The following is a 17,416-nucleotide window of genomic DNA, read 5'->3' as shown; positions in this document are numbered from 1 at the left end:
TCCACGAAAGCTTATGCTCTAATAATTTGTTAGTCTCTAAGGTGCCACAAGTACTCCTGTTCTTCTTTTTTTTAAACTAGTCTAGGGTTTTCTATAGTGCCATTTCAGCCACGTCTCTTCTCCCATCCATCTGTAGCTCAGGTCGATCTGATCTGCCTGTGGCGCTAGGAGCTGAGGGGTCCTTTACATGATATGGACATTGATAATATTCAGGATTCCTGGCCCTGAGGAGGGGGCTGTGGTTTAGTGGCTAGAGCGGTGGTGGGAAGGGCTGGGAGTCAGGACTCCTGGGATCTATTTCCAGATCAAGGAGCGAGTGAGATCTGGTGCTCGGAGCAGGAGGCTGGGAGTCAGTCGTAGGTCAGTCATTGCCTCACCGTGGGATTCATTTCACCGCCAAATGCCTCGGTTTCTTCATCTGTGCAGTGGGGATAGTGACACTGACCCACCCTGGCAAAGAACTTCTGGAGGTTGCCTGGTTCCCATCATGACACGCTAGGGATTGTGTTTTTAGCTGGCTGCTAGAGCTGGCGCTGATCCGGCCTAGCTCTGAGCTCCCCAGTCTGGTGCGATCCCAGTTGTTACCAGATCCTGCTCTTTGGGATCTGGTAATAATGCTGCCCGAGGAACCCAGCTCATCTTCACCGTGGGAAATGGAAAGGGCCGGTGGGAATTCAGCCGGAGGTCTCAGCTGCCTTATATGCGCTATTGGTGAGTCATCTGACCCCACCTATTACCCGCCAGTCGGTTCCATTGCATTCGCTGCCGGGGATGCCCGCTTTTTTTTAAAGCTGAGCGGAGGAACTTTTACTTGGTGTTCGGGGGCGATTTACAGCTCAGAGGGAGCTGAAGGAGGTTGAGAACTTCGCTGTCCAAAGTCTCTGAGAGGAGGAGTTGCCTCCTTTGCATTTCTCTTGCTGTTTGAAGTGAAGGAGTTTCCTTCAGTTGTTCTTTTTAGAGTCACTTCAGCAACAGACTTACACAGCTCTGTTGATGCCCCTCACTCCTGACCCGCAACCCCCAGCCCTGGGCTCCTCCCACCCACCCTGCCCCAAACTCTGCCGATGCCCCTCAATCCCGACCCGCAGCCCCCTGGTACCCAGCTCTCAACCCCTCCCCCCACAGCAGCTCTGTTGATGCCCCTCAATCCCGACCCGCAGCCCCCTGGTATCCCAGCCCTGATCCCCCCCATGCAGCTCTGCCGGTGCCCCTCAATCCTGACACAACCCTCTCTACTATTTCAGATTTAATAGGTGGGCACAGGCTGTATTTGTGTCTGTTTTATAACAATGGAGCTCGTTGGGGACTGAGCTGCGATTGCCAGACTCATTTCACGGATCTCTAAGCCGCGTTCAGAGCCCAGGGACCCGATCCTGCTGTCAGTCACGCAGGTGTCAATCTGGAGTCGCACCATGGAAATCAGTGGAGTTGCTCTGGATTGACATCAATGTAACCAAGACAAGGATCTAGGTCCCAGGCTCCAGAAGGGAGAGGCAGGTGCGTTACTATTAATTCAGTAGCCGCCTGGGTTGTGATCCATTTGCAAGCTCCCTCGGAAGGGGCCTGTGGAAAAATTCCACGGTGCAGGAGTTCATTTGTGTATCAAGAACTCTCTGCGTTCAGGGCAGGAAATATTCAGTTTCAACACTTACATTTAAACATTTCCTCGGAGCCTCAGAGACCCTGCAAACAGCAGGAGCGTCGGGCTCTGCCTTTTCATCTCTCTGGCACTAGCCAGCGACGGGGAAACGCAGCGGAGTCGAGGAAGGTAAACACTGGAGCAAAGCCCGACAGCATTACAAGGGACTGAAGTGGGGGGGGGGAGAAAGAGAGGCGAGGAAAACAAAAACACAGCTGCCAAAAACAAACCCTGAAAAGAGCCGTTCAGGGTCTCGCAGGAGCGGGCTTGGCACAGGTACGGAGAGTGGAGCTGGGGGCACCGGCTGCGTCCTCATGGGCAGGCAGGTCTGACCCAGGATGGGAACTCTGGGCAGCGCCTGTCACAGGTACCCAGTGGAATAGATTTACCCGCCTAGCTCAGTTCAGAGGCGGCTTCTGATTTTCAGTGGCGTGGGCTGGGTCAGTGACCGGCTTGAGATCCCAGAGCCGGACTCTCTCCTTCGTGGTGGTGAGTGCCCTGCCGGCCTCTACCTAGGGATTGGGCTGATGCCAAGCTGGGGATGTCTCCGCCCTGCTTTGCTGTTGCACTCAGGAGTCGCTGCACCCTTCTCTAGCATTGCACGATGCCCGGGCGTCATCCCCAGACGACAGAAGAGATCAAAGGGTGGGAGTCTGGCTGGGCTCTGAGGCCAGGGAATACGGTCCGGGGTGTGTTCTCAGTTGGCCTTGCACACCGACAACACATCTAGCGCTCCCTATTTCCCGTTAGTCCTGCAGGCCTGGGAGCCGTGTGTCGGCGTCAGAACGGGTCCCCTCCCTGCTGCTCGTAGTGAGACTGGCAGCTCCTCTGGGTAGTGGCCGTGTCTTGCCCTCTCTGCCACGAAGCACCAGCGCAGCTGTGTGTCACAGGCCCCGCACTGCTGAACCCTGATGGAGGATGCCCCCCGACACCTCCCGTGGAAGGCGCCTGCGCTCACCGGAGCAAGGGGGTGGGAGCTCTCGCCCTGCTGTCCCCACCACGGTCCGAGTAGGGACAGCTGCCCTGTGCTTGGTTGGCACCGCTTTGTTACAATACAGTGTGCGTAGCCGGCAGCTAAGGGGAGCACTGCTCACTGCTCCTGCTGGCCTGGCCGGCTGGACCCTGGACAGGGAGGCTGGGCTTGGGAACACCAGCGCCCAATGTAGTCGGTGAGAGTCTTTCCGTTAACGGCAGCGGCGCTTGGCTCAGGCCCTGGAAGAGGAGGGCGGTCTCCTGGCAGAGAGGAAGCCACGTGGCCCCTTGGAGACCAGGCAGGCTCCATTTCATAGCCCCCAGCGTTCGAGGAAGGATCCTGTAGCCTACAGCTCTGGTCCGTGCCAGGAAAACGGCGCCGATTTAACCCGTAGCTGCCCAGGGGAGCTCATTGCAGGGCAGTGTCCGCATGCCCCCAGCGTGCTGACACAGAGCGGGTGAAACAGGCCATTCAGTTGAGGGTAGCAAAGCCGCCCCTGGCACTTGCTGGGCATGTTTTGCTTTGGTTTCTTGAGGCGGCTGCACCGTTGCCCTCTGTAGCAGTGCCGCTGCTGCATGGCCTCGGGGGAGTTTCCCTCCTTTGTCCTAAGGCCCCCCGGGCTCGGCCCTGAGAGCACGGCTGGAGACGGTGGCTCCAGAGCGCCCCTAGTGGCGATGGCAGGAAAGGGAGCCCGCCCCATCCCAGCGCAGCCGCTACCGTTCCGCGTCCCAGGCAGCCTAGGTCTCAGAGGGTGCACGCCCAGCGCAGGCGGATGGGGAGGGGATCTAGGAGGGCAGCGTGTTTACCCAGCGGGGACCCAGCAGGATTTCCCGTCCGCTCGAAGACGGCCTGTTTATTTTGGGAGGGAGACTCAGACAACGCCATTGTTTTGTTGCTGGGGCTAACATTATAAATAGCAGGCGGTGGGGGTCCCTCCTGGGCTATTTCAAGCCCCCGCCACACAAAAGTGGAAAGGCTCCAACAGGAAGCTGGAATTGCTCAAATGCCGGCCTTTCCCGCCGGGGTCAGCGCGCGCTGGCTGTTTGGCTCTGGTTTGGTTTCGGGGCATTATTTAAACACGAGAGACTGAGGAGAGAGCTTGTGTCTGAGAGAGAGGGAGACATCCCAGGATAGCAAAGCTGCATGTCTGCAAATCTGCCAGGAGGGGAGTGGGGTCCAGTGGATGGAGCAGGGAGGCGTGGGAGAGGGGTCAGAACTCTTGGGGTCCATTCTGGGCTGGAGGCAGAAATTGTGTCTCGTGGCTAGAGGGGGACTGCGAGTCAGGACTCCCGAGTTCCCTGCCTGGCTTTGGGAAGGGAGTATGAGCTAGTGGCTAGAGCAGGAGGGGCTGTAAAGAGACGGTCAATTCATGGTGTTGTTCCGATCTCTGGCTCTGACCTTGGGCAAGCGCCTTCCCTCTCGCTGTCGCCATTGCCTCCTGGGAAAAGTGAGCTGCTAGCTAACTGCCCCACGGCTAATTAACGGCCTTGTCTAAAGTGCTTTGCGAGCCCCACGGAAGCACCATCACTGGCTACTTGTGCCCTTGGAAGGCAAGGGGGAGCCAAGGTTAGTCACACACTTATTTCAGACCTTGCCTCTCGTTCAGTGTGTGCACGGGCCGTTTATACGGTGAGCAGCAGGAACCCCGGAAAGGTGCCTGCACCAACATTTCATCCTTCCTTTAACGGGGAGTCATTGAGCTGAGCTCCGCCGTTCTCAGGAGCCATAAAATGGCACCTTTGGGCTTGTGATTGGAAGGCCACGTTGCATGCAGCCCTTTGTAGCCAGCACAGACTGCTTTATTGTGCATTACTGCCTCTCGCTTGGATTTCACCAATTTGATCCGTGTCTAACACATAAATAAATAATCCAGCAGGAGGGTTCACATTAGATGACAACGGGCAGCCATAAAGCATGCTTCCCCTTGCAGGAGTGCTCAGACCTGGACTCGGCACGCCCCCTTATGAGCACAGTCGCTAATACAGCTGGGAAATAGGGATTTGGAGGCCGGTGGGGTTTTTTCCTTTATTGTAGCTTCATTGTTTGCTTTAGAGTTTTATTTTATGTTAAATAGGCGCTGTATATTCCTAACGGAGGGGGCAATAAAGTTTCCGAGCTGAAGGAAATTGGCTTAGGAACAGGGACTTAAACAGAGAAATCTGGTTGTGCAGTGAAAATAGAAAGGCAGCGTTCTCAGGTTTGGGGCGAGCCGCACGAGTTTTCCGGAGCTCTCCCCAGGCTGATCCTGCAGGGTTCTAAGTGCCCTCAACTCCCAGGGAAGTCGGAGACACTCAGCACCTCTCAGGATCGGCCCCCTGATAACATCAACCTATGGGGAGACGAACCACGTCCCTGGTGTGATGCTGTGAACTTCAGCCCAGCAAAGCCAGGATCTGGACCCTGACCTTTCAGGTGGGCTGCCAGCCTTCGTCCTGGAGCGCCGGGGAGCTGCTGTCCGGAAGCCAGGCGAGGCGTGTGGCCGTGGCCATGGTGCAGCGCCCCAGGGAGCGCAGGGTGGGATTTGGTAATGAGAAGCTGCTGCAGAGCGGGAGGGAGCCCCCGCCAGGCTCCCACATGGCGCTGAGCCCTCCTTTTATACGTCCTGTTACTGGAGGAGTGGGGCTGGGCGGGAGGGAGGGGCGTGTGCTCTGAGTCCGGAGCTGGAACAAGGCAGGCGCTCTGGGGGTTTCTCTCCTCTCACCACAGGAAATGAGGAATTCCCATGGCCTTCAGTGGGACTTACTCATCCCTGAGCGGGGTGGGAGGAGGGGAGCAGTGCCCTGGATTGTAGGCCGCTCTGCCGCTGCCTTCCTGCGTGGGCTGGGGGAATTCCCCTCTCTCTACACTGGGGGTAATGCTCCTGGCCCACCTCACACAGGGGGCTGGCGGGCTTAACAATAATTAGCGCTTTATCGTCCGTCCATCTCCAAGTGGCAGGGCAATGTTTTATAGCTGGGGAGACTGAGGCACAGAGCGGGGAAAAGGTCCTGCCCTAGGCCATCCAGGGAAGCAGTGGCAGAGCCAGGAATATTATTTAGGAGCTGGGCATGCGAGGTGCTGTGCAAAGAGAACAAAGCCGGGCCCTGCATCAGACAAGAGGCGGATACAGACAGAGAGACAGATGGAGGAGTGCTCGGTTCACTAGACCCCGCTGGTGCTGAGGTGTACAGGGTGCCGGGCCGAAGAGCCGAAATCTGGAGGGGTGTTGGTGCTCTCTCTGGGTCTGCTGCCAGGGAATGACATTCATTAGAAAATACGCTATGGAATAGCTTGTCCCATCAGCCCATATTCTGTTAGTCGTGCTCAGATCATCACGCTGAAATTCAGCCAGCCTCAGGTGGGAGCGTGTCACTCACACTAGCAATTCCCCCCCCCAGCCCTGGCCCCAAACACCCCGTCTCAGTCATGCAAGGGAATAGGACCCGGAAGCTGTGTCTGACCCGGCTGTTCACAGGAAAAGCTTGGAGCTGCCGCGATAGAAACCAAAAAAGAAAAAAAAAGAAAGCTGCACCTTTCCTTTCGGCTCCCTTCAGGGTTGCTGTGCCGTGGGGCTGGGCAGGGCGCCCACCCACCCCCTTTAGCATCTGTGTGTCATGGGGTCTCTCTCAGGTCCACGCGCTACAGTGTGGCCAGCAGAGAAACATGGCTGGGCTAATGTCAGTTAAAACCAAGCCTGGGCTTACGCAGGCACGAGGGTTAATGCTTTCTCCGCTCCTCTCCCCACAGGCAAAAAGAAAGCAACCTTGTTCGACAGCCAGGCCCCGATCTGCCCCATCTGCCAGGTCCTTCTGCGCCCTGGCGAGCTGCAGGAGCACATGGAGCAGGAGCTGGAGAAACTCACTCAGCTGAACGTCAGGTAAGGGGCTGCCCTGTTTTTCCATCCTCTCTCCGCCAGAGCGGCCAACTGGCCGAAGCTTAAAATCCAGGTGTGGGAGCAGGAGCCTCCCCAGGGCCAGCCGGCCGTGGGCGCTTTCCAAGCAGACCCTGCCAGTGATAGCGAACGCGGTGTGTGTGTGGGGAGGGGGGGGGATTGTGGGCGTGAAGCACCCAGGGGACTGGGCTAAAACCAGCAAACTCATTTTCACATGGGAGCCCAGGGCCTGATCCAGCCCCCGTCAAAGTCAGCAGGAGTCTGTCCATTGGCTTGACTGGGAGTGGAGCGCAGTGCCCACCATAAAACCCAGACATCCAGAGAACAAAGGGCCAGTGCGTTTACCCGCTGAGTCCCCAGCAACGCTCACTGCACCTCTGGGGCTCAGAGCTGGTCTTCACCTGCCTTCCTTCCAGGGGAGGAGATGCCTCCTTCCCCCAGCCCTTGTCCCTTCATTCTGCTTCCTGCGGCCATTAAATACACTCCACTGAGTAATGTCTCCCTGATGTTCATTGCAATTGGATGGCAGAGATTCGGAAGCACTCCTTAGATATAAACTAATGGACAGGTCCATCAATGGCTATTAGCCAGGCTGGGCAGGGATGGTGTCCCTGGCCTCTGTTTGCCAGAAGCTAGGAATGGGCGACAGGGGCTGGATCACTTGATGATTCCCTGTTCTGTTCACTCCCTGTGGGGCACCTGGCATTGGTCACTGTCGGTAGACAGGAGACTGGGCTAGATGGACCTTTGGTCTGACCCAGTCTGGCTGTTCTTATGTTCTTATGTTCTCCAGCCCTGCTAAAACCCAGGGACATGCTGCTTCCCACTGCGATGCGAGCTTTCGGGCGAGCAGGTACTTAGAACTGTCAGCTCGAGGCCTCCCTGGTACTTTGCTTCAGCAGGTTTGGGGCTCAAGGGGGCAAAACCAACCCCCCCCCCTCCAAGGCAGCAGGTATTTAGCAGAGAGCCTGCTGCCCTGGGCTGCCTTTCAGCTCCCACTGCCTGCTGCTTTCCCCAGCACAGCAAAGTCCCCTAGTTAAAAAAAAATTAATTGCAGTTTAACTGCTAGCAGTTATTTAGGGAATGACTGTAGCCAAGGGTTGGCAGATCCCTGCCCCTGCCTTAATAAAACTCAGCAGCCTCGGAAAAGAGCGTGTTTATTTCAATTATTAATGAATTCCCCGGTCATTAAAAGGTGAGAAAAAGAATCAAACTGCCGACGGGAAGCTAAGTTACATCACCGAGGGATAGGGAAGGGAGTTGGTGGTGGCGGGGGAGTGGCTCAGATTAATTGCCCCATAGCACCTGGTCAGACCACCGCTGAGGTTTGGAGAGAGCCCACTTCAGACTCAGCTCGGTCTGGGATATTTTTCCAGCCAAGCAACGACTGTGATCGGCTGCAGAGGAAGGGGGAATGGAGGGAACCTCAGCAGAGACCTCCTGAATGTGGGCTGGATGGAGACCTCCCAGATTCATCACCCAGGTGGCACTCAGGTGGAGTGCAGCTCCATGGCTCTTTAAAAGAGAGACAGTGAGAGAGAGGAGGGGGGGAAAAGCAAACAGCCAATCCATTTATCCCACGCGACACCCAGTCCCCTTGTGTGCGTAATTTATGGTGTAATTTGGGCTGCATCCAACTTAATAAAGGGCCACTGCAAATTAGTGAACAGGTTTAAATGAAGAGAAGCAATTAGTGGTCAGAGCAGCCCATCAAGGAAGTTGGGCCAATATCAGAGTGAAACTGAAACTGCCGAGCAGCCTCTGGTGCTGGGAAGGTGGCGTTTAATGGGAAAGGAAAGGAAACCCTAAATCATAAAGCGTGACAAGGGCCATTGTGGGCCAGCTGACAAATGAAAAAGAATGGCATTATTCCTTTCAATAACAGCGGCAGTTAAAGAGCAGACAGCTCTCTGTGGCTCGCCCTCTCTTCCCCGGCCGGCTCTGCTCGGCCCCGCGCACGGTGAAGAAGAATCAGAGGTCTTTATTAATTATTAAATAACGACTCCCACCGTGCCATGACAGATAACAGTCAATCTAGTCTATGGATTCAGGCAAGAGAGGCTAATCTGCAACAAAGCCGCTCATCGCCCTGCCGCTCTCTCCCCGCCTCCTGGCCGCGGCCGCCCTAGCCGGGGAGGGAGCCACCGAAACTCCTGCCAGGGCGGTGAGCAGGAGCTCCGGGGAGCGGGACACAAATGTGGCTCCTTACCTGGAACCTCTCCCAGCCAGGCAGGGCCGATTGGCTGTAACCATCCGAGTGGCCCCTCTTCCGCTCCCTGCCCCGGAGGCCTGGCCACAGGAAGAGCCGGGAGCAAGAGGACAACACATCACCGAGAAGAAAACCCAGGCGTCCTTGTGGCACGTGGCCAGCCCTCGAAAGCTTATGCCCAGATATATTTGTTAGTCTCTAAGGTGCCACAAGGACTCCTCGGTTTTTTTGCTGATACAGATTAACCCGGCTACCCCTGAAACACATCACCGAGAGGAGAGAGAAACTCACGAGGATCTCAAATAATCCAATAACCATACAAGTAAAGGCAGGGCTCCAAACGTGCTGGGGATCGGGGCAGGAGCCCAGCCCGCTCCCTGGCAATGCCGAGTCGTTATGGAACTAGCTGAGTAGCTGTTACTGATCAATCCGATGGGGAGAAACATGCCCGGGGTTGCTTTCCTGGGAGGGCTCGGTTTTGAACAGAGGACACGGCCAGTCATGGTTTGTGTGGCAACAAAAACAAATGGCCAGCGCTTGCGATGAGGCAAGGCGGATCCCTTCAGGCCCACTCTGCAGGCATCGTCACCCAGGCTTAGCAAGGCTCCCTCCAAAGCGCCCGGGCCAGCCTGCTTCCAGAGGGGGGATACTGGGCTGGAAGGAGCAGACCGTTGGGTATGGAGCGACCTTGCCTGGCACGCTGGGTTTGAGGTTAGGCCCCGTCTCAGCAGGAAGTTAGTGGCATACTGGAGGGAGCGTGGGAAGCAGTGGAAAGAGGAGGAATTCCCAGGGTATGCACAGGAGGGATGGGATGGAGCATAGGCCAAACTGCAGAAAAAGGCTCCTTGCAGGCCAGATCATTCGGGCTGTGGAACCGTCTCCACAGGGTGGGGCCCAGCAGCCCCACATGCTCCGTAGCTTCCTGTCTCATAGCCAGTGGTGATGTCGGCAGGGGCTTTTCAAGGTCTTCCAGCCACGCTCCCGCAGGCTGGGAGAACGCTCAGTGCTGGAGGCTTGCAGAAAAAAGCCACTCTCAGGCAAGGAGAAGCACAACTGAGCCAATGTGGCCAGGGCAGGCAGAAGATGCCGTCCCAAGGGGCTGGCAACCAGCTGTGACTGCAATCACCTGTGTTGAGAAGAGACCAGGGGTGGGAGAAACAGCATTGAGGGCAGTCATTGAAACAGAGCACGTAGTGAAGTGGAATTTACCAGAAGCCTCTTGAAATGTTGAGTGGGTTTGAGCTGAGATGGGTCCATTGGATCTGGGTCCAAACCCCTCCTTAAAGTGGCTGGGGCCTGAGACCCTCCCCGCCAGTCCCAGCTCAGCGTTTCGAGGGAGGGAGGGAAGGGAGAGGGCTGCATGCAAATTTCATTTCTGAGCCACTGGCGCTGTTTCAAGAGCCAGCCGCCTCGGAGCCCTTCTCGGCGTTACATATGTAACAGCCTCATTGAACTTGACATGTCAAATTCAGGCCATTTGTGCAAAATCTCCCTTTAATAATACCGTTTCATTTCGCTCAAATGAGACTTGAATGCATGTAAAATGGAAAAGGATATTTAAGCGCTAACATTAGGCAGATGTCTTGCCAGAGGCCGATTGAATATATGAGATTTTGAAGTGTTTAACACGTTTTCGGTGCTCCCTCTTAGAATATGTCACCTGGCTTTCTCCCCCCACCCTTTTTTCTTTTTTTTTCCCTCTTTAAGCGAAGGGTATAAATTGAAAGTAAACAAAACTACAAGCCTCAGCGTTATGGGATTAACTCCTTCAGTGCCGGAAAATTCATGCTGTCCCTCTGCAGAGAAATGAAGTCGGAGCTTACCTTTGGGAAGTACCCATTCCAAGGAGCCAAAGGCCAGTTGTGAAGAATAGGATTTGGGTGTGGAACCAGTCCCAGAAACTCTTTAGGGGAGGGGCCCTCTGTTCATTTTATCTATGTGCAGCACCCAGCCCCATGGGGACCTGATCCTTGATTGGGCCTGTAGGCATTCACACAATAGAAATAATAAATAATAACAGTGCCACGTCAGACCTATGTGCATGGCACGTATTTATGCCCCAGGCCCCATTGAGCCTGTACAGAATACATGGATCAGGCCCTGCACCTGTCTGTCTTGCCCATAGTTATGTATTTATTGACACCAGCTCTGGAGTAGCCCGGAAGCAGCAATCAGTCTATTGTGAAATTCGGCAGGCAGTAATATCCCGAAGCTGATCTGAGTGTCTCTCGGTGCAGCGTGGGTTGCATCTCCATCTCCTATCCAGGAGGTGGGGGTCGTTTGAGGAATCAAAAGCATCTCCATAAGGTCCAGATTCCCGCTATCCCATTCCCTGCATGCAGCCTCGTGCTCCTGCTGATGTCAGTGGGAGCTGTGAGCACGCACACAAGGGAAGCATTACGCTCCCCATCCCTCCACGTGAAGAGAGCGCGCCTGGTGTAATCGCCCTGGAACGTGCGGCCCCAGCAGGGTGCGGAAGGAAGTGGTGTAGGGAAAGGGGCGAACGGCAGCCCACTCTTTGACTGCCATTTGTGAATCTGGGGTCTCCGGACAATGCAGGGCACATTCCAGCACACCCTCACCGTGTGCCATTCACTAAAATATCCCAGCCTCCACCACGCTCCCATCCACACGGTTCCTGATGGAGCAGCTGGGCACTGGGCCCTCAGAATGATGATCCGTTCGTTCCAGGTGCAGCCAGCCCACTCGTGTGGTGGCCCCTTGTACATAAACGTGCCCCGATGTACATATATGAATGAATATGCTATAGAATGTGTGTCTGGGTGAATATTACAGGTGGAGCTGGTCAGGACACGCCTAGAATTAAGGTTGCCTAACACTTCCCATTATAACACCCTTCTTTTTAGTTGCTTATAACTTTCCAAACTTAAATCACGTGGACTGAAATTTCCCACGCTGGGTGTCTGTCTCAAACTGAATTGGGGGTGGGGGGATTTAAGCTAAAATGGGTCACTTCTCCCCTCCCATCCTTTGTTTTCCCTGTATTTAGCTCTTGGGGATAGAGACTCTCTCACTGTGTGTGCATTAGCTCGGTATTAGCTTTTGCCATCTCTGGTGCAGCACTGTAACCAGCCGTGTCCATCGGGTCTCTCTGTGTCCTGCCGTCCTGGTGATATCAAGCACTCAGGCATTGCCCTGGTCTGAGGGCTCGATTACGTCTCATGTAGTTTGGTTGGGTTTAATGTGGAGTCTTGCTAATTGTGCTTTAGTCATATTACTTCAGTGTAAGTGGCCTCGGCCTTTTGGGAGAATTCGACAGGAGACTTGCTCGATTTCTTATTCAAAGGGCTAGACTGGAGGCTCATAGGACATACGACTCTTTAGATGTGCCATGAAACAGCTGATCATAAGCAGCGTTTAACACCTTGTAGGGGCTGCTCAACCGGTGCCTTTAGTTACAGGGATGTGCGTGGGACACTGGACAAAAAAGGCAACGTAGCTTTCCTAAAGCACCGTCTGATGTGTGAGGCATTGGGATATTTGCCTGGGATAAAAGGTTCTGAACAAGGATACAAAGTTACTTAAAGAAGCTCCAGTGCTTCTTTCTTTCTTTCTTTCTTGCACCCATCACTGTAGTATCTCTGTCCACAGGAAACAATAACAACTATGGGGCAAACACAGTTCATCTTTATTCCAGCTATTTGAATAAATCCGTATTTTAAAATCCCACCGGGCAGCCTCCGTTAGCTGCTACCTTCCCTAGTTAATAGGCTCTTGTTATTTGACTGGTTTGTTGCCCACATGAAGAGAGTGGGGTGAGGTTTCTGTGTGCACAGCATTTTGTGGGCTAACGGGGGGCCCCATTGAGACAGACCTGTCTTGCGGAGCTCCCAGTGTGCCCAGAGCCAGCACACGAGCTCTCCTACGTCCTAACTGATTGCAAGGCATTTCCCGAAATACAGCTGAGGCCGGCTCCTTCGGCTCCTTCGAACTGGGTGCAAAGGGAAAATGCTCCCAATGGTTTTCCAGTTGGCAGGAAGCGGAGAGCCAATGCTGCTGGGGAGAGGGAAGTGGAGCAGGATGCAGTGGGGTGGCAGGAAGGTCCCGTTCAAAGCAGGGTGAGTGCTCACGGGGGAAGCGCAGCTCATCCCATTGTGCCAGCTTTGATTCCTGGTGAGGGAGGAAAAGCCAGACACAAGGACTTCAGTGGCTTCCACGCCTACGGAGGCTATCAGTGAATCCTGCCAGGATTTAAATCTTCCCTCCTCATTCCCCTTATGGTGGGCAATCTTTTCCCTTTCTCGCTATCTTCCCTCCTTTGGCAGGCAAGCTGGGAGCAGAAACTGCTGCCTCGGCTCCTGGCAGCGGTTCCTCTGCCCTCGCTCATGCCGAGAGGGCTGACTCGCGGGGCTGCTGGGAAAGAAAGAGAGAGCTACAGATCTCCACACTCTCCAGGAAGCTGGAGGGGGCCCTGTCTCCGGTGGGACCAGAACACCAGAGTCTGGGAACATGCTTCAAATACGGCTCAGTCCCATCCTCACTGCCGGCCTCAGTTATCTTGGGGGGCTGCTGTGTTGTAAGTGGGGCCTACCGCTGGTATGAACATGTGGTGCAGAAGGGACCTGCAGGAAGGTGTCAGGGGGATCCTGCTCCTACAAGAGCCTTTAAACCGGGCTGCCGCTTGCACAGCTCTGATCCCCGTGTGCACAGGGCTGGTTTAATTCCAGAGCGAGTTCCTGGGCTTTATGTCACCAAAGACGGCTCCTAGCATGGACCAGGGAGAGGCCTGCATGATGCAAAAATTGACTGGCAGCCCTGCCCCTCCCTTCAGCCGCCCAAAAGAATCAAACCAAGCTGCCGGTCTCCAAGGGGCAAGCGAGGCGCACTCCCAAGCCTCACCAGGATAAATAGAGTGTGTAAAACCCAAATTAGTTCTGTTGGCACATGTCATGTCAGGGTCATGGCTCTCGCCTCCGGTCTCCCAGATTTATGCCCAGGGACATAAACACATCAGCCAGCACGCAGGCGCTGCCTCTCCACTCCCTGAGCAGCAGTGCCTCAGACTTACCAGGCTTTGAATGAGTGAGATTAGAGACATTTATGAGTGAGATTTTTTTTTTACAAAGCTCCATTGAAATACATAGTAAATCTCTCCCCTTAAAAGCAGTGAGACAGGTGAACATAGCTCGGGGGGGCCGAAACTGAATGAGTGTCACAGAGGGAGAACTAGACATCTAAACCTGTCCTTCTCTCTCCCTCGTGGGCTAACTTTTCTTTCTTTCTTTCTTTCTTTCTTTCTTTCTTTCTTTCTTTCTTTCTTTCCAGGCTCTTTCCCTCTTTTTTCATCTTATTTTTTCCCCATCTGCTTGTTTCTTTCATCGCTTCTTCCCTTTCTCCCCTTCGTCCCCCCACCCCTCCCTTCCGCCATATCAAGGCGACATCTCCAAGCCAAGTACTTTTAATTTCGCCTGTGGCCCTTGCTGACACGGTGGATATGCACAGCAAGTTAAATTCCCGCCTGATCAATAAAACAGAAGCAGTGTGTCCGACCGGTCGATATTTTTTTATCTGTCTTCAGCCCAGTCCTGCTGATGACAGCCCCCTGCGCTTCAGCAAAGACACTCAAGGGCATCGGGCTTTGGCAACACAGCTCTTCTCTTTTTTTTTATTTAAATTAAAAAAAAAATCCAGATGCCTACAAAAAAAAAAAGTTCATGGAGTTTGGCCTTTGCTTAATAACGTTTTTATGATTTATCTTAATTTTTAATTGAAAAAAATTTGCGAATTAATTGATTTCTGGGACTTGCCAATTAACATTGTAATTGGGTGCATGATAAATTTCGAAGGAGCATCATTTTTCTCCCTCTCCCTCTTGTCAGCGAGAAGGGGATTCGTGAGGGCAGATGCTTCCTATCTAGCCCCCCCTCCCAGGTATGACCACCCCCCCGCTACTGTATCTTAAAGAAGGAACAAGAAAGCTAATAAAGTCATGTTATTAGAGTCTCAACAGAAGTGACCTCGCAAGGCATAAATCCACTCCTGGGAGATCCTGGGGACAGGTACTATTAAGTGCCTCACAGTACTTTCTGCCAGGCGGCCGAGGACACCCTCCCCATCTCCTGATTGATCTTCGCAGAAGCTTGCCTGACAGCCTGTGTAAGGCCGCTCGGCCTGGTCCAGAGCTTGGAGCCGAGCAGCTGACGCAGGCAGCCGGGCCGGGGGAACTTGCTGAAACTTCCCCTAGCAAAAGGGCTTGAAATTTAGGGCCATATCCTGCCAGGTGCTCAGCTCTCAGTGGGGTCGGTGGGAGCGGAGGCTGCTGGCTCAGGGTCTGGCCCTCACTCAGGGCTCTAATGGACTGTGACTGGCATCTCCTTGGCTTCCACGTCAGAACCCGAGTTCAAAATGGAGGTGGGGTGGGGAGAGATCTCTTAGCGCTCCCCTGGGCCGTCGCTGCGGGCAAGGCAGGGCTGTTCTCCCCCAGGCAGTTCTCCAGGCCTACGTCCAGTCTAGCTGTAAATGTCTCAGCCCTGGGCTGCTGTTGTTTCCGGGTCCCCTGGGGTCCCTACAAGTCCAGACTCTCAACCAAGGGACGAGGGATGGACGCCTTGAACTGTGCCTGTCTGCGGTCTCACCCCTTGGTTCCTTTAGACAGCACCTAGGAGCTCGCCGGCGCCAGTGGCAGCGCTGTGTGTTTGTGGGGCAGCAGACTTCACCGTCAGAGGCATCCGAATCGATTTCCCTGTCCGTGCTTCCCTGCTGCCCCGTTGTCAGTAGAACAGACCTGAAAGGGACAGACGGGTTTCCAGCGTTAGCTCGGTGTGTAGGCGGCTGGAGTCTTGTGGAAGGGCTGACGCCGTCGCTGTGCCAAAGGAAAGACACCAACAGCCTCACTCCATCCCCGTCACACACACATTTGCAGGCGTGCTCACAGCCCTCACACATCTGTACACAGACACACTCACTCATACCGCCACACGCGTCCACACTCAGATGGACCTCCAGTGGGTCCTGTGGTCACACGCTCCCACGTACATGCTCACGTGGAGTCACATGTACATGGAAACACACTTGTTCACCCCCTGACACATGCACTCAACCTGTCACCCATGGGCGCTCTCTCTCTCTCTCTCTCACACACACAGACACATGCTGTGATACATCCACACAAACCTGCCCTACACTTAAAACTGAGGTCAACAAATCCACACCATTGTAGCTACGCTGACCTAGCCCTGGGGGTAGACGCAGCCACATCGATGAATGAAGGCTACTGTTGACCTAGCTATTGTCGCTCGGGGAGGCGGTGTTCCTACGGTAATGGAAAAGCCCCTTCATCGCTGTGGGCTGTGTCTGCACTGTGGGGCGACAGCAGCATCACTACGGCCCCCGAGCGTAGACATGGCCTCACACTCACTCGTACTCGCCCTTACACCCAGACGTGCACATCCCATGTATCCACCTGTGCGCTTATACGTCCCTTTTCACATGTTCACGTGTTGTGAAACGCTGACACGGGCTCACAGATCCACACGTGCTCGCTGCCTCTCCTGCTCGCGCAGTCATGGGCACACGCCTGCGTTCTCTGTCCCCGCCTCTGCTCAGCTCCCATAGAACAGGACAAGTCCCCAACGAGGCTATTTGCCATCCTCTCGCCGCATCGTGAAGGGACGGCCACATCCATGCCGCTTGCTTTGCCCTGTGGCTTTCGAGCATTGACCTTAGTGAGCCAGAGGGCAGGATCTTTGCTGAGTGCCGGCTTTGTCTGGTGGCCAGTTCCCAAGCCCTACAGTGGATTATCTGCCTGTTTATCGGGATCTCCTGTGAGTAATCAGCCCAGGCATTTCTGTTCCCTACATAAAGGAGAGTCAAAACTCTAGTGTCAGGATTCCAAGGCAGCCTCATAGGAAGCACACCGATACCCTCAAAGCCCAGTTACGTTTGCATGAAGCGATTCTGGGCTGTTTGCAAGGCAGCGAATGGAAACCTGCAAAAAGGTGTGAGGAACTGGCTGGTGTCTATGGGCACCACCACCCTCTAGTGCATAGAATCAGAATTGCTTGACCGTGTGTCATATACCTTGCTCTACAAAACACTAGTGGAGATTCCCATCCCCTTTTAATCAAATGGCAGGGGACTGAGTTCTTTCCCTGCTGCCTTAGAGAAACGCCAAGCAAGGCTGGCGTGCAGCCTAGTGATAACTGTGGTGTCCTCCCAGTAGGTGGTGATGTATTAATTGAGATGGAATAAGTGGGCCAAAGGTGTTAACATAACCCAGTCACTGTCCAATATCGAAGCGTGGTGAATAAGGTGTACAGAGACCTGAACCTGCCTAGCACCAAGGCAAACACATCATTAAAAATGCTTTTAACCTTTTATTAAAAAACAGAAAAGAAGGAAAATCAGTTAAAGCCGTTGAAAGGTAAAGCATTAAATAAGCGTTTCATTTTAACAGCATCCCTTGTTCCCTTTCCCTTTATCTGGTGGTTAGAAGGAAAAACCCCCTTCTTGTTTGGCAGTCACTTCGTTGGTATCAAAACTGGTACTAACCCTCACCCCAGCTGGGGCTCAGGATTCATCTAGAGCTGGCAGGGGTGGTGATGTCATCTGGGGCTTTCTCTCTCCAGCCCGTTCTGGTCAGGACACCTTATGGATGAGGATGAGAAAGGCCTGGGGTCCCAGGAGACGGTGGGCTGGCTCTCTCCAGTAGCTTCTGGCTGTTCCTGGGTTTGTTCTTTCTTTCGCCACAAAATCTGTCTCTTT

General features: G+C 54.2%; 1 protein-coding gene across 3 annotated transcripts in view; it reads left to right on the top strand.

The window, feature by feature from the left end:
- The window catches only part of RNF220 (ring finger protein 220), a 327,682-nt gene that overhangs the window by 200,995 nt on the left and 109,271 nt on the right, over positions 1 to 17,416 (top strand). For all 3 annotated transcript variants that reach the window (XM_034778230.1, XM_034778229.1, XM_034778231.1), the window contains one exon: positions 6,339 to 6,468. In XM_034778230.1, coding sequence (XP_034634121.1) covers positions 6,339 to 6,468 — 130 coding nt within the window. The remainder of the gene's footprint in view (positions 1 to 6,338; positions 6,469 to 17,416) is intronic.

This window comes from Trachemys scripta, chromosome 8 (genome assembly GCF_013100865.1).
Source record: "Trachemys scripta elegans isolate TJP31775 chromosome 8, CAS_Tse_1.0, whole genome shotgun sequence".
Classification (NCBI taxonomy): Eukaryota; Metazoa; Chordata; order Testudines; family Emydidae; genus Trachemys; species Trachemys scripta.
This window is presented reverse-complemented; position numbering and strand designations above follow the sequence as displayed.